Raw genomic sequence first — 22,687 nt, 5'->3', positions numbered from 1 at the left:
CCAACCCAAACTATTCTATGATTCTATAAATTAAAAATTGTAATTAATAGCAAAATAAATAAATAAAATAAACAACAAAATAAAATAAAAAATATTAACCAAAAATAATCCTCATGAAGTGGCAACTTTGCTAAGAGCATGGTGGTATAAAGACATGATTTATACAGCTACCACACCATCCTTCGGGCACAAACTGTCACACTCCGTAAGAACGTACACCACACTGCTCAATAGTGAAAAGGCAACTGATAAAGCCAAGCCTGGTCACTAGCTGATTCAACAATAACATGACCTGAAAATAACTTTATGGTACAGACCATTGTTTTTTGCTTGCCTGCTCCCACTTGTTTGGGAAAGCTTTCATCATCCCCTTTTCATCTGATTCCTGGCAACCCTTGGGAACAATTTACTTATAAAATTCATGGAGCATAGGAGAAAGAACATAACTCTCAAATGACCAGGCACTAAAAGCATTCCTATTCTGTCCCTTTCTTCCTCTGAAACCTTCTCTAGGAGGAATTTTCAAGGCTGATTTCTGCAGGAACACATTTTGGATGTCTCTCATACAGCTTATTACCATCCAAGCCTAGCCTTCATATTCACCCAATGGGCCCCAATTATCCATGAGGAGAGTAAAAATCATCAAAGCAGAGAGCCTGAAAGAAATGCAGTGTTCTCGGCACATCATAAAGCCTAGATTTATTCTAGGAGTACATTTGGAAATGCGAAGATAGGTCCTGAGGAAATGGAACATGGCAAAACACCAAAGATGATCTGCTCTGTCACAAGGGGACGACTCTTACAGTACATTAAAGAATAAATCCTCCTCCTACTGAAGTCTCAAAACACACCTCCAAAATGGCTATTAAGCCTTCCCAAATTAAGTCCTTACTACTCAACCAAGAGGTAACATTACTGGTTTTAAATCTTTAACTAAAAGGCCTTAATCTCAGATTCCAGTAAAGTTCTTTTCAAGAAGAGGATTAAAGCACCCATCAACTGAAATTCGTGTTTAATGGCCACTTAAATTAACAGGGGACATCCTGCCTTCACTGAAAAAAGAAAAACCAACTGAACTTCCACTGACAAGTTTTTTCCACAACGGGACTCAGCCTAAACAGTTTACGTTATAAATGCTATCTGAGAACATACAATTGGAGAACTCAGTTTGATCATTCGCACATCAAAACACATTTCTCGTGGATATCCTAGCTTCATTTTGATGACACTATTACAGGATTAAACTAGTTCCGTGTGGTGCCTAAACTGTTTGTCATATACTTACTCTCTTTCTGGACATCAGCAAGTGCTGCATGAAGTTCCTCTTTAAAAACAGCTGCTTCCTTGGCAATTTTTTCCCCTTTGTCCAACAGATTCCAAGTGGCTTCTTCCACAGAAGCTAGCAAGACACGAGCTCTTTTGGAACGGCCCTTTTTCTTACTAGAAGGATTCTCTGGACAGTTCACTAGTGTTGTAACCTACATTTAAGAGAAACAAAGAAGACAACAGCAATGTGAGGTCTAAGTGAAGCCCATCCAGTTCCAACTCCCCTGCCACAGGCAGGGACACCTCCCATTGGATCAAGGTGCTCAAAGCCTCATCCAGCCTGGTTTTGAACACCTCTCTAGGGGCATCCACAACTTCTCTGGGCAACCTGTGCCAGTCCTCACCACCCTTACAGCAAAAAATTTCTTCCTAATACTTAATCTAAAGCTCCCTCTTTTCCACTTAAAACCATTACCCTTCATCCTATTACTGCCCTCCCTGATAGAGTCCCTCCCAACTTTGACTATATAGTCAAAAATAAGCAGAGAGGTTCCCCCCGCTTTAGAGAACAGCACGCTGAGAATGGACAAAAAACTTATTGAATGAAATCTGACAGATAATTTTACTTCATATGTCTCATCTTTGTTCTCTTCTTTCAGTATGATCAAAGCAAAGTCAATAGAAATCTCACTGTCATATTAACACCGATCTAAACTCCTGACAGTGCTTATTTTAAAATCTCATGATAAAAAAGAAAATTACTAATGTTATCTAAGGGGCTTTCAGCCAAAGCAGGAATTATCAGTGCTGGGTCTTTCCATACTTCCAGCTTAAATCTCCCAAGTTGTCAGAAGCAAATACCCAAAAATGAGTATAGACACATTTCAAAATGCTTTCTCTTCTTACAATGGAGGATCAGTGGCCACAACACAGCACCTCAGAATTATCAGGGGAACTTTCAACATTTAAGTTGTACATTTTACCCAGAGAGTAGGTTTACTGCAGTATTGTCCAAATTCTATTTTTTAACAATGCTCTTCAACATCCATAAAGAACTTATTTTTCCTCAGCATCCCACTCTACATTCCTCATCATTTGAGCACGGCCCCCACACTCCAACAGAATGCTTCTAACAGACTACTCTAAGGCACCGCCTGAGTTGTCACACTAAGGAAAGACTCCTAAAAGATTTTAAAAGAAAAGTGTTATATAGATATTTTAAAACATACTTTATTTTCATTAAGCTCAAGGTTTTCTAATCCTCCTCCTATTCTGTTCTCTATACCAGAACGCGGCTAGTGCAGTGCTAAGTACAGATCCAGCCTTGGAGGTCAATGAACGTCTTGTATGCGCATAACTGCTTTGTTTTATTAAATGGCACTCTGGTAATCAACAATACTGCATAAGCAAAGCAAAAGATGTGGATGAATTTCTCAACCCGGCAGGCAAACTTAGAGAATGGCTGCAACACAGCCTGTGGTTTGAGCTGGTCTAAGGAAAAGGGCTGCATTCACAGGTACATAATGAGAAGCGTGAGCTGTGCCCCAGCTCACCTTTAGATCTTGTTCATGAATAGACGCACTTCAGTGCTTTTCATGAACGAGTACTTTTAAAAAAGTAACTGACAAACGTCCTCTGGGAAGCATTTCTATAAACACATCTTTGAAAAACAAAAGCCCTGACCCCTGCATCATTCATGTGGAATTCTGGCAGAAAAAGGACCAGCCACTTGGTAACAACCACCTTGGCATGTCACAAGGGAGGCAGCAGCATAAATAACTCTGGCTCAGATTGTTAAAGAGGGCTTGGGTATTTCTCTGACTGCAGCTCAGAGAAAGTAAATGAAATTATTTATTGCACATAAATCAGCCAGCTAGTAGAGAATGCACTGGGAATAATAATCTTAATATTTTTTTTCCTCTAACATCAGTTCTTGAGCATTTAATGCAGTTTCAATGATCATATTTTTAAGAGCAATTTAAAAAGATTATAGGCTGGTACTTCCAAAAATAAAGGCATAAAACACTAAAAAATTGGAAGCTGCCCTAAAAAAACTATCAAATAAAAGACATTTTTTGTCTTAATCACTTAATCACCATTCCCAGATTTTTACTGTAGTCTCCTTTTCACTTAAAATACCATTCTAAGTACCGTGTGTTCACATTTTGAAGAAGGATGAGAGGAAACAAATCAAATGGAAAAATATGAAAAATAATGATTTTTGCAGGTGGAAATTCCCGAGTAGGACCCTTCACCCTCAGCAGCGCTGTCAGGAAATATTGGAGGCATCTTCTGATCTCAATAACAAGTGAAAATTTAATAGATAGTACTTGCCTCATGGAGAGTAAGAAATACAGAAAAACTGCTCTGAATTCTCTAACTCAGAATCCCAACGAGGAATGCAAAAACTTTATGCAGACCTTGCACAGGAAGAATTGAACTACACAGCAGCTAATACAGTGTGCCCTTTTGATCCCTTGTCAACACAGCTTGTACTATAGTGGCAGAATGCACAGACAAAATGATATCATTACAAGACAAAAGAAAAACATATCCCCATTAATCCTGCTCATGCCCAACGGCATTTCCCAGTTATTAACACCTTATTGCCACACACAGCAGGTCTCTCAGCCTTGGAAATAATGGAAATAATTGTCAAGAAACTGTTTTGTACCTCTGGCAGGAGCAACAGAGCTGTGCTAAATGCACAAGGTTTTTTTTAAGTGAGATTTTCAAGCCCATATGCCATCACAGCTGCAAAGCTGAATCATGTTGTTGTTGTTGACTGTTACTGCCATTACTTATTAAGCTGAAGGGATGGGATTTTTTTTTGTGGTTATTCTAAACACTGAATTCCTAAGGAAATGTGCAGCAGTTCTTCCATGGCTACATATAGTTCCTGCCAGCCCTTACAGACAATCTTTTAATATCGTAGCAGTTGAGAAAACAATGTTCTGGTACCTTGAGCATGAAAAGATTTATATTAGTATCAAAGGTGAACCAAGAGTTTTTCGAAGCATCAATCATAAAACATTCTTTTTCATTTTAAATTTAATTCAGTGTAACTGCAATCCCTAGACATTTAAAAAAAAAAAAGACATGAACTCAGTGATCCAATGACAACAACAGAACCCCCTGGTCGCCGTTTCTAATCAGAGTTCAGTGCTTGGGGATAACAAAGTATTGCCCATACAAATAAATGCCGGTTAATCCCACCATACACAGAACTGAAACCTACAGTGTAGGTTTTCTGTGTGAGCAGATTTCTGTTGGTATGGATGATAAATGAGAAAAAATGCCTTTGGACTTGCCTGTTCTTCATCAGTGATGCAAGGGACTAAAAATACATGGACGTTTCTACATATTCTGTGAAACTTACCTATCCCTTGCAGCCATATACTTTCCTTAGCTCATATGTATGTATGAAACAAAGCGATGGAAGACAAGAGGTTTGGCAAGAAAAAGATCTTAAAAATATTCTCTTCTGTATATACCCCCCCCATGTATATTAACAGTGTGTGTATATACACAAATATACAGAGAGCGTTACATACAATATCCAAATAAATGGCAAATTTACAGCTTAAGACTAGCAATGACTGCAGAGCAAAGGCAGTTATGAATTAATGCATGAATTAATGAAGCTGTATGAATCTCATTAAGTCATGTCTTTCAAAACTTTCACTGATACATAAATCTAAAAGGAAAAAAAAGTCTGTTCACTACTGAAGCAAATTTATACCTAGCCATAACTGTAATCATTATACAGTACATAGCAAAGAGATTAAATAGACTTTGGTCTCTGAGGACGAGATAAAACAAGAGGATATTTTCCATTACATTCATTGTTATATTTTGTGAGTAAATGTAGCACAAGCATGACAAATATTAGACACCAGCTATGCAAATGAAAATGCTTTATGATATACTGATTGCTTCACACTAATTGCTCCATGACAGACTACATCTCTAATAAAAGCCCAGAATTAAGGAAAGATTGTCTGAGCACATAAGCAATTTACATCACGGCAGCTGCCAGATGAGTTATGTCAGTTTTGACAGCTATCATTTCTAATGTACCAGATGCATTGATAGACAACTTTATCTAAAAGCTTTCCTTTCAAAACTAATGTTCTCAAAGCACCTGAAATAGAATAAAATAAGGGCCACAGACAGAGGGAACCCTGGTGAGCAGGCAATCAGACAGGATTAAAGAAATTGTTTTGCAATACATAGAAAACGGAGTGTAGCTAGTAGTATTCCCCCACGAGAGTGCAGTTTATAAGGCAGGGGACAGAATTACACCACAGCAGCTACACCATTTCCAATATGAGAGCTTCTCTCTCCGCAGAGCCCTGCACAGCACTATGTGAACGCGCCACCATGGGTCAGGCTACTGTTTGGGATACAAAGAGGGAAACGCAGCGAGACTGCTGCCCGCGCAGTTCCCCAAACACTGTGATTTAGGGGCACTGTTTTATTCCAAGGATGGAGAAGTTGCCAAGTCAGATAGCATTTTATCTAAAATGTGTCATACTTTTCAGTTTCCAAGTGATCACCGCTGCCAAGCGCAGATAGTGGGGAAGAGAGAGGATCTAGCAATGTAATTTGCAAAGTTGCTTCCACATAGGCTGGTTTTGCTCTCTTTTTCCCCCGTGTTGATGCTGTTTAACCTCATTATGGCTCTAAGACTTAGCATAACTGGCTAGGACAGGCTTCAGGGAAGCTCACGCACTTCATAGAATAGAATGGTTTGGGCTGGAAGGGACCTTCAACATCATCCCGTTCCAATCCCCCTGCCATGGGCAGGGACACTTCTTACTGGATTAGGCTCCACCCAACCTGGCCTTGAACACCTCAAGGGAGGGGGCATCTACAGCTTCCCTGGGCCAGTGCCTCACTACCCTCATCATGAAGAATTTCTTCCTAATGTCTAGTCTAAATCTTCCTTCTCCGATTTAAAGGCATTCTCCCTCATCCTGCCACTCCAGGCCCTGTACAAAGTCCCTCTCCAGCTTTCCTGTAGCCCCTTCAGGTACTGGAAGCTGCTCTAAGGTCTCCCCGGAGCCTTCTCTTCTCCAGGCCAAACAACCCCAACTCTCTCAGCCTTCCACTGTTTCCTACCAGCGCTTTACAAGACCTAAATAAATAAATTAGAATATAAAAATCAAAATACAGTTAAACTGTGTTCAAAGCAGCAGCTGCCAAGTGAGATCAGGCCACAGCATCCTACTATTCGTTTTTATCTGTGACTGCTCCGATTCTTTTTCTAATTGTAGATCAGTTTTCATTTATCTCCTTTCCAGCATTTCAATTATCCTTCATTGAGTTTTAGTTTTAATCCTTGCTTTTCTGTTTTCAACAATTTTTTTGCCTCTTTCCCACTCCAAATGCAAGCTTCCCTTCCACAGTTCTGTTACAAAACAAAGCATTAAGGTTGAGAGGGGGAAGAGACAGCCAAAATTGTATTCTTTTTGAACCAAAGCATTTACATTTTTAACAGACTCAAGGTTTTTAAAGATTCTTGAGAGAAGTTTTAAGAAAAAAAAACTAAAAATTAGATAGCTTTTAGTTTTGTTCTGGAACTATTTCCTTGTTTTCTCAGGTTTCTCTGATCTTGCAAAACTCAGGCTAAAATTTATGCTTCTTCATTTCCTCTAAAAATACCCATAGTGTTGCAGCTGCCTGAGCACAGTCTGACCTACTGGTATACAAGATAAGGTTTTAAAATGCAGTCTAGTCTATCAAGACACCTATTCCTACTACTCTGAAAGTAATTTTATAATCCATCCACATGTGATGCTCCAGCTTGACAACTTCCCATAAACTACTGAACTGTTCAGTGAGGTTTTATACACCATCAATCAGATCCAGGCAAAATAAATAAATAAAAGCAGAAAAAAATGAGTGAGAGGCAGCTCAGTTAATAACAGCTGGAAACAAAGTACTGATAAAAATAAAAGGTTACTTTCAGGGGAAAAAAAAAAAAAATTCCAGAAATGGAAAATGACTAAAGGAGGAAAAGAAGATCAAGTAAAAAATAAGAGAAGAAATGTCAAAGATGATAATGAAAAAATGAGTATAAGAAACTGGATGAATTAGGGAGAGCCAAAAGCTTCAAATGGGGAAAATACAACTTTATTTGCTAAAGAGAAAATTATTTCAATTAATTAACTGGCTTTTAAAAAGGTACTTTTCCTAGAAATGTTTTAAAATATGATCAGCACCTCTTCACTTTTCCTAGCTTTTAGTGCACTTCTGGAATAAATAAAGGACTGCTCTGACATTAAAGTCCAAATAAACATAAGAAACATTAAACTAATCATACTCACCATTTCACTGTCTTCATCTTTCCTCTGTATTTTTCTCCCCTCCAATCATTATATGCTGCCTCTTTAGTTATAATCTGACTGTCCCCCTCTATCTGGTCACCACCCCATGGCAAGCCCAGGGAAAAAGCATGGAAAGGACTGGCTCCCAGGACAAAGAGGAAAAGATGTCATCAGAGCAGTGTTTGTGAGAAGAAGTGCTTTCCTGGATTAACCAAATTCACCAAATACCTAAGTGGCTGAGTGCAGTCAAACGAAGCCCACAAATATTTTTCCCTTTAACATCTTTCCAAGAACAGTTTGAGCCTTAATTAAAATTATTTTACTTATCTCTTTAAAGGATAGAAAAGTTGCAAATTGAAAAGTGTAAAATAATAGGAAACGTGTTAGATACATCTTTACCTTTTTTAATAAGCTGTACATCCCCAAATCTCACATGTACATAAATAACAGAGTGCAGAGTACAGCACTCAAGCTGACTTAGCCCTATTCACGGACCGGCATTCTCCCAGTATTGATTTTGTTTGTTAATTAATAACAAGCTATTTAACAAAAAAAAGTTATTGCCTTGTAAGAGACATTACTCAAAGAGCTTGATAAGATCTTAATCAAACAATCACTGCTGCTACATCCATAGCCATTATACCTGACCATCTTCACAGCCTGAAAAATAAAGTATTCTTTGTACATTAACATGCAAGAAAATTCTGAATGGAGTCACACCTTTCTTTACTACCCAAACTGCAGCCAGAGCAGTGACTGCAGCGTAAACATACCCTCAGGCAGCAGGAAAAGAACACTAAATAAGCGGCATGTGGCTGCAACAAGTAGTTTTATCTACAACTTCTTTCCAAGGCTGGATGACAGTGATAAACTGGCAATCCTTGTGCTGTGTGTAACTAATTAAATGCAGGTACCCCAACGTCTTTGTTCCAAGTACAATGGAGAGAAAATTCAAAATAGCTTGAGTTTCTAAACCGAGGATGGCCTTTCAGTTCTTCACTCTGTACCATACTGCTACAGAGGTCTTTTGACACTTTCAGTTATATGCACTGTTTGCAAAATGAGGTCAGGTCTTCTGCAAGTAGATCCTTTCCGTTGTATTAGAAGACATTTCTAATCTATGCCCAATATAGGGATGAATCTTTAACACGCTGAGCACTGCTTATTCAACCAGTAAAAACTTGAAACAGAACTGGAATATGCAGTAGGAAGTTTTAACAGTAAATCTGAAGGTGTTTTGGTGAATTCCTCATTCCATGATTTCTTTAATTGCAAAGAAAGGTACTAAAATATGTTTAAATAATATGCAACAGTTGCACTGTTCTTAGGGCATCTCTTCTAAACTGCAACTGAACACAATTCTTTGAAAAATTCAGATAAAGAAACTCACCTACAGATTTCAAGGCTCTCTTCCACTGTGTTCACTACTTACAATATGAAACTTTTCATAGACGGGAAGTCTATTTGCAGTGTATTCTGTACTTAAACATCTGCTAGATAATACCGTACAAGAGACTACTTAGATCACACAACATTTGTTGAGATATACTGTGTGGCATTAGCAAGAAATAGAAGTAAGCAAATAAACAACCAAAGCTGGAAGAAAACAGATTCCCCCTGGGCAGTTTCTGAGCCAGAGTAAACTCCGAGTACAGAAGAGCTGTGGATATTCCACCTTGTATAATAATGTCCTTAGCCAAAGTTTTTCAGTCTTATTCCCTTCCCTTTATGATTATCCAATTTATTTTCTGCAGTACTAAAATACCTGAATTATCAATGGCTCCAATAATTTCTCCACTGTAAACGTCTGGATCTGCAGATCCCGAGGATCAATTTTCAGTTTAATGCTTGGCCCTTTTGTTGACATTTCACCTAGGTAAAAACAACAACACAAAAAAAAGCACTGCAATAAGCAATTATCAGCCATGACTGCAAGTCTAATTGCCCGCTATCAGAGGCCAAGAAACCGCAGACTGGAGTGCAGACTTGTTTCCATAATAGGGATTTCAAGAGATAAAATTAATGTTTCTGATTCCCCATTTCTAAATTATCAAAAAAATATGCAGACGCTTGTATAAACTAAAATAATAGATTTAACCTGCACATAATTCCTTGTCTTCTCTTCCAGAATTCTAAACTAACCACATATTACAAAACACAAGGATAATTGCATTAGAAGACCTTTGAATATAAGTTTTCTAGTAGTCAATAAAAAGGACCTTTAAAGCAAAAATTATGTATTACATTACTGAATTTATCACAAAAAAATCCCAGTAATGCTAGGTACACAATACCTGTATCTTATTCCGTGTGCCAAACTGGTCATAATAAACCCTTTGTGAACAACAATATATACAGCAGCTCTTAAAATTCATGACAATTAATAACAGGAGAAAGTGAAGCATTTAGTTATTTATACCCTGTAATAACAAATATTTTCTAAAGTGTCAAGCCAGATTAACTCAAGAAAGCCTATTACCTAAGTCAATAAGATGTAATTAAAGCTAAGTAAGGTCTTTAAAGTGACTAAATCATTTATTAGCAGCTTGATCCAAAGTCCACTGATGTTAATTTAAGGGTTTTCATTGAGTTCACCGGGCCATGGTTCAGGCCTTCAGCCACAGTGAAACGCGTGTACACCAACAAAGAATTATAACTCTGCCTTAGTAGGAATGGAACTGATTATTGCCTCAAAATAAAAGACATTTTAAATTTTCCAGTAGCTTAATTTCCCATGAAACATAGCTCAGGAAAGCCTTTTTAGCCAATAAGTCTTCACACATAGGAAATAATGGATATCTGTCCTTTTTAAGCAGGACTTATTACAGCCATTGCTGCTGTATAATAAAGTAATAAGTAACTGCAATTGTGCAGGCTGAAGAGATATATTGTCACCTTTCAGTGCAACCTGGCATTGATTTAAAACAGCACAGTAGGTTTAGGGTTTCTATAGCAAGTTATGTAGAAATCAATCTAAATGGTTTACCACTGAATAGTTGTCCACACTTCATTCGCAAAGATAATATGAATGATACTGACAGAATTAAGGTTAAAGGCCATTTAGGGTATTGTCATTTTTAGCAAAGGTTATAGAAATGCCAAGTTTGGTTTTTTTATTAGAAGCCATACCAGTCGCAGCCTTAAGTTCCCACAGATTCAGCTGCATACAGGCAGGTGAGAGCATAAGAACTGATTTTTGAGTTTTAATTCCAAGTTAAAAGATAAAGAGAAGAAAAACTTGAGATCAGACCAACTACAATTAAATTTTTCCTTCCATGGAAGGAAATTAATACATAGAAAGAGAACTCTAGAAATGTCAGTGCAAATTATTAGGTCATGTTTTACACATTTAACTTTTAGATACTTGTAACAAACTCCAGGGAAATGAAATCTGAGACTCTCAAAATCAGTGTCAGTGGTTCTCTTTCTGTCCAGTGAACCAGTAACATAGGATACTTCCACAGCTGTAAACACACCAGTTTAACTTATCCCTCTGTTTGAGGGGAACTGAGCCCCCTCATCACTCACTGCCTCAGAAACAAGTGATGGCTCCTCATTGGATAAAAGACTGCAGCCCTTCTGCCAGCTAAAATTGTTACGCATTCTCCCTCATGTGATGAAGTTGTAGCTATGCAAGTGTACAGATCAAATCTCTTATTCACAAAGCCTCACTGCAGCTGGTACAAAGTGCTTTGAGATGGATGACAATATCTCCTGTTTGTTCTGTTCTACTCAGTGTAAAATCCTTCTCTACTCACCGAGCTCAGAGCAAAATAGACTGAAAACACAGTGAGCTCAGAGCAAAACATAGCTGTAGAGGCTGGAGGTTAAGGCATGCTCCCAGAAGCCAAAATATTTTGTTTCCAAACTTTTGTTGCTTTCAGTTTTAATTCCGATGAGGTCTTTGAAAACTAACAATGACTTTCTAAGATTACAAAGCTGCACTGAGAGCAAACCAGAGGTTACGTACACATTACCCTGTGGTCTGTAATATTTCCATCCAATGACACCTCCATTCATTTTAGCAGTTCTTTCAACTTCATAATTGTGCAATTAACCATACATACCCAAGCAGTACAATAGCTTAGATAACTATTATCATATATCTTATTATCTCAGCAGCATTCAGTTTTGAAATAGGATCTCTCAAATGTGAAGTATTAAAAAAAAAATTTGGGGTTTGTGTGGGTTTTTCTGTTGGGATCTTGGGAGGGGACATTGTAATTGGGATTTATATTTTTATTTTAAACCAAGTGAATTATTCAAGATGAATTTTATATAGCTTCTACCTTATTGCATATTTTTAGACACCATCTAGTCTTTAAAGAACCGTAAAACTGAAAAAAAAAAAAGAACAAATACTGTTATCAATTCTTGATAATATGCTGTATTTCTTGTAACACATAAGGCAGGGGTTTTCCGTCTGTTTAGTGGAGGCATCCACTAAGAGACACATTCAGTCACACAGAGGGCTTCATACAACTACAACTTAGGTCATCATGAAAGCGCAACACCTCCTGGTTAATCTACACTGTGCACATAACATCCTTGGTGAACTGAGCCCTACAACTAGAGCTTATTCTTACAGCTCAGGCCACAGACACACCCACGCTGTACTCACACAAGCGGGTTCTTCTTTTAAAATTCATTTTAATCTACAGTGATTCGTACTGTTAATACCCATTAGCCTTTATGCATAGAAACTAAAGCAAAAAGTGAAGCCAATTTCTCAACAACATAACTCTTTGGAAATATACTAAGTATATAATTCTGCAAGTAAAGTCCGTAAACCTCAAGAGTGAGAGGGTCTAGTACAAAATGCAAATAGTCAACTCTAACTACATCATTTTATTGAACAATGAATATTCAAAAGTTTCTGTGTTTGCAAAGTAGATTAAAATTCAAGCTTTCTTATCAAGACAGCTATAGAGTCATTTGTTATACTATTAAGGGAGCTATCAGTAACCTGGAAGCCAGGGTCCCACCAACATTCAGAACTCCACACAATCTCTTGAACTAAAAATAACAAATATTAACAGGAGAGCCTTTTCAACCCATGAAAGTAAGCTTTCCTACAGAACAAATGGCTTGCTCTAAAAGCCACAAATGTCTGCTCTTCTCAGTTAGTTTGAATTCCAAACTGCATTGCTGTTTAATAGCTTCTTAAATTGCATCTCCCATAATGAAACAGTGGCGGATGCAACTTTGACTCTGCAGTGTTGGCAAACTGTGGGTCATGTCTGCACCTACCTATCAGTATGTTGGTGCAGCTTATGAACATACAGCAGAGAAGCATCCACAGTGCTGAAAAGCCGTTTCTGCTGTGTCCATCCCTGAATCAAAATGGATTTTAACTCCACAAGATACTCCAGCTTTGCTGGGATTGCATCAAATCACATCCTTTCACAGTCTTGAAAAGACAGACTGTTTTTACCTTCAGCAATATACTGGTTACCTATTTCTTTGACCAACACTTCAATAAATCTGCCTTTTATTCACTTCTTTTTTTAAAAAGAAGAGAGCATGTATGAAATCACTGGTTCATGATTATTATCTTTAACATTTTCACAAGCCTTCCAGTACCCAGGTACTTCTTAAAATCCATCACAACAGTTGCAAAGAGATGATATTGATAGTGCTGTGAATTTTTTTTTTTCTAGTCAAGATATACATCAGTTGCAAGAGGACAGGTAAGAACTGGCTGCAGATAGCACTTCATGCTTCCCCTGAGATTTGGAGAAATCACTTGATGATTTTCAGGTTATTTCTCCTACAGATACACTCATGCGTTAACTTTGAAGTGGCTTCCTCTCAATTCCTTGACAGGAGGGAAATGAAACCTCTGCTGCTCACAGCAAGAGCCGCTACTCATTCTCTCAGCACAACTTCCTACACCACAGGTCATCTACAATGATCAGATCTTTTCTGATTTGGCAGATAAAAACGTAGTGTAATTATGGTCACATCCTTTTACTAGATATCACCGTGCTCCAGAATCCTACAACAAAGCAGTCTCAAATTTGGGATGTGTTGCAAATCCAATCCTATTTTTGCAGGCCAGGAAACCGTGAATCAATGTGCTATGACTTTTCCTTTTTTGGGTTTTGGGGGAAGAGTTGTTTGTTTGTTCTTAACATTAGTATATTGCCTAACATAAGCATTTTTATTCTATGCTTGAGCCCTGGCTCAACTGGGTTTTAAACTCAACGCCTTGGGTCAGGCCCATAACCTATCATTAACTGAAAGTCAGTCACAAAAATGATTGGGTTTGAAAATTTCAGTTATATTCCAATATATATATTTTCCATAAATAATCTATGGTCTCAATTGCTGATTCTAGTCTCCTTTTTTAAAGTAAAATTCTAGTGCTTCCTGAAGCTTCCTTCAGGCAGACAAGCCTGCAAGTCAATGCAGGGAAAACTAAAAAAAAAAAAAAAAAAAAAAAAAACCCACACCCTAATTATTTGGATTCCTTGACTACATATTTCTAACTCGCCAGGATCTCCTTACTGTTATTTACTATATTAGCCAATCAGTATTTAAATAGGATTTTTATGTTTAAATCAAGGCAAGGTATATAATGGGTATAGAAAGAAAAATAGGCAGCCAATAAAGATCATTTTGGGTTTTTTCTCTAGTATTTCCACCTAGAAAGCAAACATCTGTCCTTCCAGATCATCTGTGTTAATACAACAAATTTTGGTGCTGGCCTCAGGAAAAAAAAAATTGAGAACCACAGTCCATCTTCTATTTTTTTTTTCAAATGCATATGTCCACTCCAGTATAATACACCCTCAAATTACAGCAGGCATCTTGACTGCAAGATATTTCTGTAAAAGGCTGTTATAACCTCACACTCACTTATATTAACCTCTACAGTAGGCAATTTCAGCACTGTAGATGAGCAGCTCTTCCAACACTTCAGATGTTAAGCACGTGCCACAAGACACAGTTGTGCCTCAGAACAGCCTGAAAAGCAACCACCTGCAGATTCCTACCAAGTGCTACAAACTTGAAGGTAATAAGAATTTTGTCTTTTCAGCAGACGTGTCCAAACTAAAACTGCCCAGTTTTTTGGTGTAAGAAAAAGAGGAAACATGAAAAGCAAAGTTTGTATCCATCTGCAATACAATGTGAACATAGAATCTGCAGCTTTTAAACCAATTCTAAGTACACTGTATACAGACATGGGTAAACTAATTAGTGTCAGAAAGCAGAGCCAAAGATATTCTGCATAAGTTAGAAGAGGTTAACTTTAGATTCCATTTCCTGCTAGATCATTAGAAAGCACATCACTCACCTATCCTAGAATACAAACGGTCCATATTCAGCACTAAAGCAACTGTCTATGTAATTTCCTTGTGTTAGGAACTTCAATGCAACTGCTATTGCTCACTATTTGGCCTCTGAAGCATCTGCAACGGACTGCCTGACAAGCTGTCCAGTGTATTTCGGGATGATGGACAGGACACAGCGGCCGCTGGAAGGGTGGCAGGGGGATGGGCATCCTTAAAGCTATATACTAGAGCACAAATAACACCCAAAGTATTTAAAGTTTAAAAGTTTTTGAACAATTGGATTACATGAAACATGTCATTATTGATACTTCTGGTGCGTATTCTCATAATTGTCAGCACAGCTATTGTTTTCCCACACATTCTGATTGTGTGCCAACTTCTGCCTCGAGGCAATGACTCATTCTCAGACTTTTGAGACAGACAGCAAAGGGATTCATAAGGGTCTCACCCAGTAACTTGGCATCAAATTTGTTTTCTCTGTTGTTTTTTTTTTTTCCTATTACATGTTACTCTACACTGAGAGACAATAGATTATCTTAACTTCACAAAATTCCCAGGCCTCTTGCTTTCTAAAGAACAGAGGAGACAAGATAAAAATATTAATGCAGTCCAGATTAACATTTTTAATAAGATACAAATGGCCAGGACACCCAATAACTTCCAGACTTGAAACACTGCTGAGAATATGTAATAGAATATGTAATAGAATATGTTTTATTATTTGTTCTTAATTTCAGTATTTATTAACATAGCTTCATCAGCTGGGGCCAACATCACTCTGGGAATCAAATCTGTTGATCCTTTTGCTACAGAGTCAGCATGGCAAATGCAAAATGGGTTGTATAGAAGCCACAAAGACAGTCACTGTATTTTTCTTTAATCCTTAAGTTAATACATGAAATAAGATATCCAGAATGCTAAAACGTACTAGTTTTGTTTGCAGTATGACAGCATAGATTTCTTTTGCTTGAAGACCTGCTGTACTTTGTGGGTCAGACCATGCCCTGGAACAAAGAAATACCTGGGAAGGATCTGGCTCATTTAACACCAGGGAAAATCTATAATGCACCTAACAAATTATTTAGATTTCCATACAAAGCTGTCAGGCTACACTCTAATCACCTCAGACTTTATCAGTTCCTATCACTGGCAAGCGGAAATAAGTCTGTTAATGCAAAGACACCACAAAGGAAAGAAGAGCTGGAGAACTGCAGAAAGCAGCGAGATTCCTATCCATTAATAATACATATTCACTGAAGGTTAACATATTTAAACAGGCTTTGCATTTAGGTGTAGATTTGCACTAAAGTAACTAGAAGATACTTTTTAACTCTGAGAGCAAAAAAGAACAAAAAGGGGTTTGGATTTTTTTTTTTTCCACATTCACTTTCACTTCCCTCTGTGTCTACTTTCTCCCTAGAGCAATTTTTTGATCCACTGGCCAACTTGACATCTGAAAAGCAGCTGAAATTCCCACGGCCACAAGACTTCCACCAAGTTCAATGTAATTCTCAGCATAAAATCATGTCTTAGTCCATTATAATGAATCTGTCAAGGAAAAGAACACAGCATAAGTCTAATTCTTATCAGACACCAGAGAATCCACATGCAAGGAACAGGTTATGACAGACCTAACTGCATGAAAAGATTTAATTAAGCCTTATAAAGAAAAAAAAAAGTTTGAGATGGGGAGAACATTACACGTCAATTGACCTGCCTCATGCAGACTATCTGATGTCCACCAAGATTGCAAGCAAAAATTTTTCCCTATGTTTATAAGATTCAGAACATATTCTCTTTTCCTTGTTTAAGAGCCACATCTACTTTTTCTGCGGTGCAATCCATCAAAGCAGTTTTTCAAGCAGAGATCATCTTTCAATATCACATAAGGAAATAGAATCACAGTGGGAAAAAAAAAAAATATTTACTCAAGATCACACAGAGTGCCAGTGGCAAAATCAGGGATGCAGTGCTGGGATACAGCCATGTAGTCACTAGAGCACCTTCCTCAGTCTTTCTGTAACTGAGGCCAGTAAACTGGCTCATAATTTGCACTATAAATGTAAAGATTACAACCTCATCTCCATACTCATGTTGAGGGTACAGAGATACTACAGTAGTCCTTATTCTTAGTAAGGCCAGGTCATACATTCTTCTCCCTTAAACATACTATCAAAATTACTGCTTTGGTTCCCACGCACTTCCAGCAAGTTGCAACACACTGACAAATTCTAGGAGACGTTCCAGGAGAGGTGTGAATCCTACAGCCTGCACAGCTACCGAACGTTTGGCTTCATGCTAGCATACCAGATTGCATTTCAACCAAAAGCTATCCAAAAATGCGTCTTACAGCCCTGAGCCTACAGCCATAGCAAAGAAAACTTTCTCCACTGAAGTGTGACCATGGAAACCTACGAACCTGACCATGTTCTTACTATAAAGGCAGTAAACAAAAGAATTCCATGAATATGAATGAAATTCTAGTGAATATACACCACTACAGTGACAGCAGAAGCAAAATCCCGCTAAAATTTGTTTAGAAATGCTTTGCTGATCTTCTCTTTATAACACTTCTTCCAGGTACATTTTTGCAGGTACTGGAGTTTTTGGTCTTGGAACTGTGGTTCTAACACTTAAAATACTGAAAAAGCCTTTAATTCAAAAAGGACAAAAAAAATAAAGAAGGTGGTGTGACATCAGATGGCAGCATTTCATTCAAAAAGAAAAGGTTTTCGTTAATACTCTTTTGACTTGTTTCAAACTCTTAAGGAAAAAAATTCCTTTCACATGAGTCTCTGTGCTATTTTCACTGCATGCACTTGGAGCACGGAACAAGGACCTCTCTCTATTTAAGTGCCATACAATTCTTATGTGGATGGCTATGCTGTGCTGGTAGTCAAAGGTTAAGAAGGTCTGGCTCCAAGCCCTCCTTTTCGTTATCACTTTTAAAGTGTTCCTATCTCTATTCAGAACCAGAGACTCTGTTTAAACAAAGTTCCAATTGACCTTCCACTAAAAATAGGGTATTGTTCAACTCGCTACAAAAAAATAAGACAACAAGAAAATTCCATAGTGTGCTATTAAAAGATTTTTTAAATTTAGTTTTGGTAAATGCAATCCTCTCTTCTCCCCTTTCTGTTATTTGCTGAGTTACCTATTGCACATTGTACTACACTGTTTTGCTTAACAATTATCTATTACTTGGTTGCAATGAGGTGAAAAAAAAACGTGTTCTTCTCCCTTTTTCTACCCTTCTCTGTGTAGAGTCGCTACTCTTCCTAACAGTTTGTTTCATAGCTGTGCATTACCCCAGGATGCTTCACCATCACATACCATTTTACATAACTATTTTCAAATTTACATAAAGCTCTGCATTTGTTTTGTCCAGTGACTCAAACAGTATAATCCTCCTTCCCTGTTGTTTATGGACACACAAAAAACTCCAAAGTTATGGGTAGTATATGTGACTGATACTTCTTAGGCATACATTAATTCTAAGCTATGCAGGAAAATAAGAGAAATGGTTCTCAAACTGCATCATTTTGGATGTTGGCAAGCAGTTAGCTAGCACCTACAAAAGCATGATCTAAAAAAATACGTGACAGAAAAAAAAGTATTTAAGCAAAACTGTAATCCCACACAGCATGCCTGTATACACGAGCAGACCTCTCACACGCAGATTAATTCTTCCAGTGGGGTTCAGTTTAAAATCAAAACACTGCTCAGAAGAAAAATCCTACTTAGTTGATACATCATTTCTGGTGAGGTAGCTTCAGAAATAAAGACGATATTCCTGTCCATTTTGACCTTTGCTCTCATTTGAAATCAAAAGGATTTGGCTGCAGAGCAAGTATAAAACAAACAAATACAAAACCAGCCAAACTTCATCCAAGGTGGATTAGTTCAATAACATCGACCAACTGATTAGGAATAGGATTGAACAGCAACAACTCATCACACATCTTTTATAAATACCTGTCATCAGGACCAGTTCTTTGCCATTGGATGTCTTTTGGGCTTCACTAACTCAGAACATTTTTAGTAAGAGGAATCCAAATGGATTTTACATAAAGGAAAATTGCCTTAGTGTAGATAAGGTTTTGTACTGAATTCAGTATTTTCACCACTGAAGTGATAAATGTACATTTACATAAACCTTACTGCATTAGATGCAAAACTTTTAAAAATAACGGCATTCATCCAACACTTTATCCTTCCTTTTCCAATATTCCCTTATGATTTTTCATATTTGGAAAATATGCAACTACATTGCACAACTTTGGCCACTGGCTTCAAGTACACAATTATGATTCAAAATGTTCAGAACCTTTAAAAAAAAAAAACATGCTTAAAGGTTCTTATTCTATAACTTTTGTTCAAAAAAACAGCTTTAACTCAAAATTCTGAGACCATTGTTTGATTAAGCAACTATATTTCCAGTAACGGCACCATATTCTTTAGCTAAGTAGAAAATTCCCTTCATTCCTCTGCAAACTTACCTTTTGTATCAAGAATTTAACAAGATTCTAGGAATAGCTCTGTGAAGAACTCTTTTGATGCCGCTTGACTCGAGGCGCTGACAGTGAGACTGCAAATGGTTATCTGTCATTCCTAGTCTATGAGGAACATAATAGGAGGGGTAAAGAGTCAAAATGGGGAGGGGGCAGTACTCATTTGGCACCTCCTCCTACACCGTTAGCTCCTGACTTCATTAAGAAGTTGCTACTGAAAGTATCGCTTAAAGAAACCCCAAGCTCGTTCCTAGTCTTGCACATAGTCTGGCACAGAGCTTTTAGACCCTAAATCAGACCCCACTGAAGTCGATGGCAACGCTTCCTTAGACATCAATGAGGTTTAGGTTGAACACAAGAGGGGAAAGGGGAAGAACAAAATAAAGGTCCTTATTGTAAAACTGAGATCAAATATAGTTGCAATTTACATATCATAAAAGTTCATATAAACTATGCTGTATGTGATAATCTTCTTCAGTTACCTTCACAAAATATTCAAAACATTTCCAGATCAATAATTCCACTTTTACAAGATTTTCCAAGGCAGCCATTTAAGAAATAGACACAAGTGAAGTTTTGCCAATTTGCTATATTATCGCAAATTGAAGTCCTCTGAAGTGTAGCAATAGTGCTCATGTAAAAAAACTCCAGAAACTCCAAAAAGACAAACTGCTCAATAGTTATATTTGTTCTGCTAGAAACTTTTTATTCTGCTTCTTTAGATCTCAATGGTCTGAAATTCAGGGTGAAAATACATATGTGGTCCATGTGTCAGGCTGAATTTTCTTTTTGGAAAATTTCAACCACAGCAATTCAGCTATTTTTGTTTGATTTAGAGGTAAAAAGGGCACCGGTGCCCTGAAGGCTGAAGTAATCTGACACAGCTAACAGCACTGCAGAGGCTCAACAGGAAAAGAATAAAGAAGAGACCTGAGTAATGCCTACACACTGTCACTACTCACAGGTGAGGAAGGAAACCAAGTCTTGGACAGACATAAGAGGCAGTACTGAAATAGTTGGAGGGAATGAAAAAAAAAAACAAAACCAAAAATCACATTTGAAACCTATTGTACAATGGCCAACCAGTTTCAGTAGTGTCTTCTGCACTTCAAACTATACAGAAGGAAAAGGTTTGGAAGTCAGACAAAAGGTATATACAGATCATCTTACAGAAGATTTTGTTCCCTCACAAGAGCACCAAATATTATACATAGAAACTAATCAGACTTTTCTAGATGATGTAATAATATATTTAGGGGGAACGTAGCTGATATTGCCATGTTAAACTTACAATTTCATCCATAACTCATTCCCCTCAGAATTTTTTCCAAGGTTTAAACCCCACAAAAAAAATCCTTTTTTGCTCATCTTCAATTCATGAATTTAGAGAGTATAAATAACAAAAGCCAGAGAAGGAAGGCTGCTGGACTAAGAAAGATCTAATTTTCTGAGCACCTGTTAAAAATATGTGATGCAATCCAAGCCTAAATCTTACTAGGACTAGTTAGTATTTCTCAGTATGAAAACCATTCTCCCAACCCTTCATTTCCTCCATTTCTATATCAAATTCACAGTGCTTGTTCAGAGGAATTATTTCAAAAGCTCCTAACTTCAGGGCTGCAGTCAGAATTAGCAGGTTTTTAACACAGGTCTTCCCATCCCAAACCAATAAAAATCAGCACCTCGTTACACAGGGCTTGAAAATACTTTTGAATGTTGCTGAGGCAGCTGCTGGGAAAGGCAGAGAGAAGCGTTTGCACCAATGTGACACAAACAGGGCAGCAGAGGTGACACCATGCAATTCGTTGCAAGCGAGCCAATAACACAGACGAAAGCAGAAGATGCTACACTAAAAGATATTTGCCAAAACCCCTACATTAAATATATTTTTGCTTACTTATATGTTCATACCATTCATGCCAGAGAAGTCAGTTTAAAACCCCAAAACAGCTCTGAGCAAGAAGCAGACGGAGGTGTGATACACCAGAGCATTATGACCGTATCTAGAAATATCTCTTGGAGCCACACTATCTCTTCGAGCCACATTAGCTCTTCAGTAAGAGGGGACATTGATGTTCCTCCTCTTTGTTCCCAAGTCTTCCCAGTTTCTACATCAAGGGGTCTGGTTGTCTCAACAGCCTGTTGACAAGTGCTCCTGTTACCACCTGCATTTTGACATACCCAGCTCTGCTTCCATCTCTCCCTCCTTCCTTTCTCCTCCTCCACAGGAGGACACAGATGCTCTTGCCCTGTCACCTGAGGTGACCACCAAAGCCCACCCTGAGGTGCAGGACGCCAGCCCACCCTTTCCTCTTGGCACTTGTAAGAGCTGAATATACAAATGTGCACTAAGTCTGTTTGAGTTGTTAGCAGGGTTAAGTTAAATCATTTTATGCCAGCGTTCAGCATAGGTGTTATCATGTTTGCTTAAATAATTTATACCACACTAGGCCAAAAGAAGTTACCAAATCAAATTATTTTACAAAACTTCACACTGCTGCAATGACTTCTGATATTAGTGGTTACTTGAATCACTTCAGAAATAAAAGATTTTTTCTTTTACAAACAGTACATTCCAAAATACTCACTGTCCATTTTCCTTCACTCCATTATCTCCAAGAGAATAATTAGCAAGTTATATTTTCAGTTGCTTTACCAATTTATTTACTTTTAATGGAAGTATTGAGCAGACCATGTATCTCATATTTCTACATTATTATTATTGAGGCAAATTTTTCAGAACTGTAATTGAATCCATAAGCTATAATTTTATACAAACAACAGAAAATATTATTTAAAGAGAGAACTCTCTAAAAACAGCCTGCTTACAAGGCAGTACTTCCCACTACTACTGGAAGCCATGCAGTATGAAATTAGCAGTACGGAAGCTTAAATTGCAAAATTAATCACATAATCATGAGTGTCAGAAATGAAACAGCAGTGCCTGCAGTTCCTGAACCAATGTCTAGGTCTGGAATCCAAAGAGAAAACAAATCTCAGTCTCCATTACTTGAAGCTTATTTATTCAAACCATCTTTTGGCATTTTCACCAGGAATATTTTTTTTAAGTAGGAATTGTAGGATACAAAGGTGAGAATAACCAAAGATGAATACTCAAAGATTACAAGGTTCTCAGACAATTCAACAAAAGCACAATTTTTCCACAAATAGCCCACCACCAACAGAAATTATCAAGAATAAAGACCTATAAAAAGCAAACTTTTAACTGTGACTTCCGCTAATATCGTATACTACAGATTTCTGCAAGAGCAAAATACTA

General features: G+C 37.6%; 1 protein-coding gene across 4 annotated transcripts in view; it reads right to left on the bottom strand.

The window, feature by feature from the left end:
• CTNNA3 (catenin alpha 3) overlaps window positions 1–19,519 on the bottom strand; it is a 470,553-nt gene extending 451,034 nt beyond the window's left edge. Inside the window, exons 1-3 of one of the 4 annotated variants that reach the window (XM_054071284.1) lie at window positions 19,396–19,519; window positions 9,364–9,470; window positions 1,286–1,478 (exon numbers count right to left, since the gene is read on the bottom strand). In XM_054071284.1, the coding sequence (XP_053927259.1) occupies window positions 1,286–1,478; window positions 9,364–9,465 (295 nt within the window). In that variant the 5' untranslated portion in view covers window positions 9,466–9,470; window positions 19,396–19,519. Of the gene's footprint in view, window positions 1–1,285; window positions 1,479–9,363; window positions 9,471–14,898; window positions 15,015–19,395 lie in introns of those variants that run through there. The other 3 variants (XM_054071288.1, XM_054071285.1, XM_009568184.2) reach the window with 3 other exon arrangements.
• Between the last annotated feature and the right edge of the window lie 3,168 nt (window positions 19,520–22,687).

Source organism: Cuculus canorus, chromosome 7 (genome assembly GCF_017976375.1).
Source record: "Cuculus canorus isolate bCucCan1 chromosome 7, bCucCan1.pri, whole genome shotgun sequence".
Taxonomy (NCBI): domain Eukaryota; kingdom Metazoa; phylum Chordata; class Aves; order Cuculiformes; family Cuculidae; genus Cuculus; species Cuculus canorus.
The sequence above is the reverse complement of the archived record's forward strand: the minus strand, read 5'-3'. Positions and strand labels throughout refer to the sequence as shown.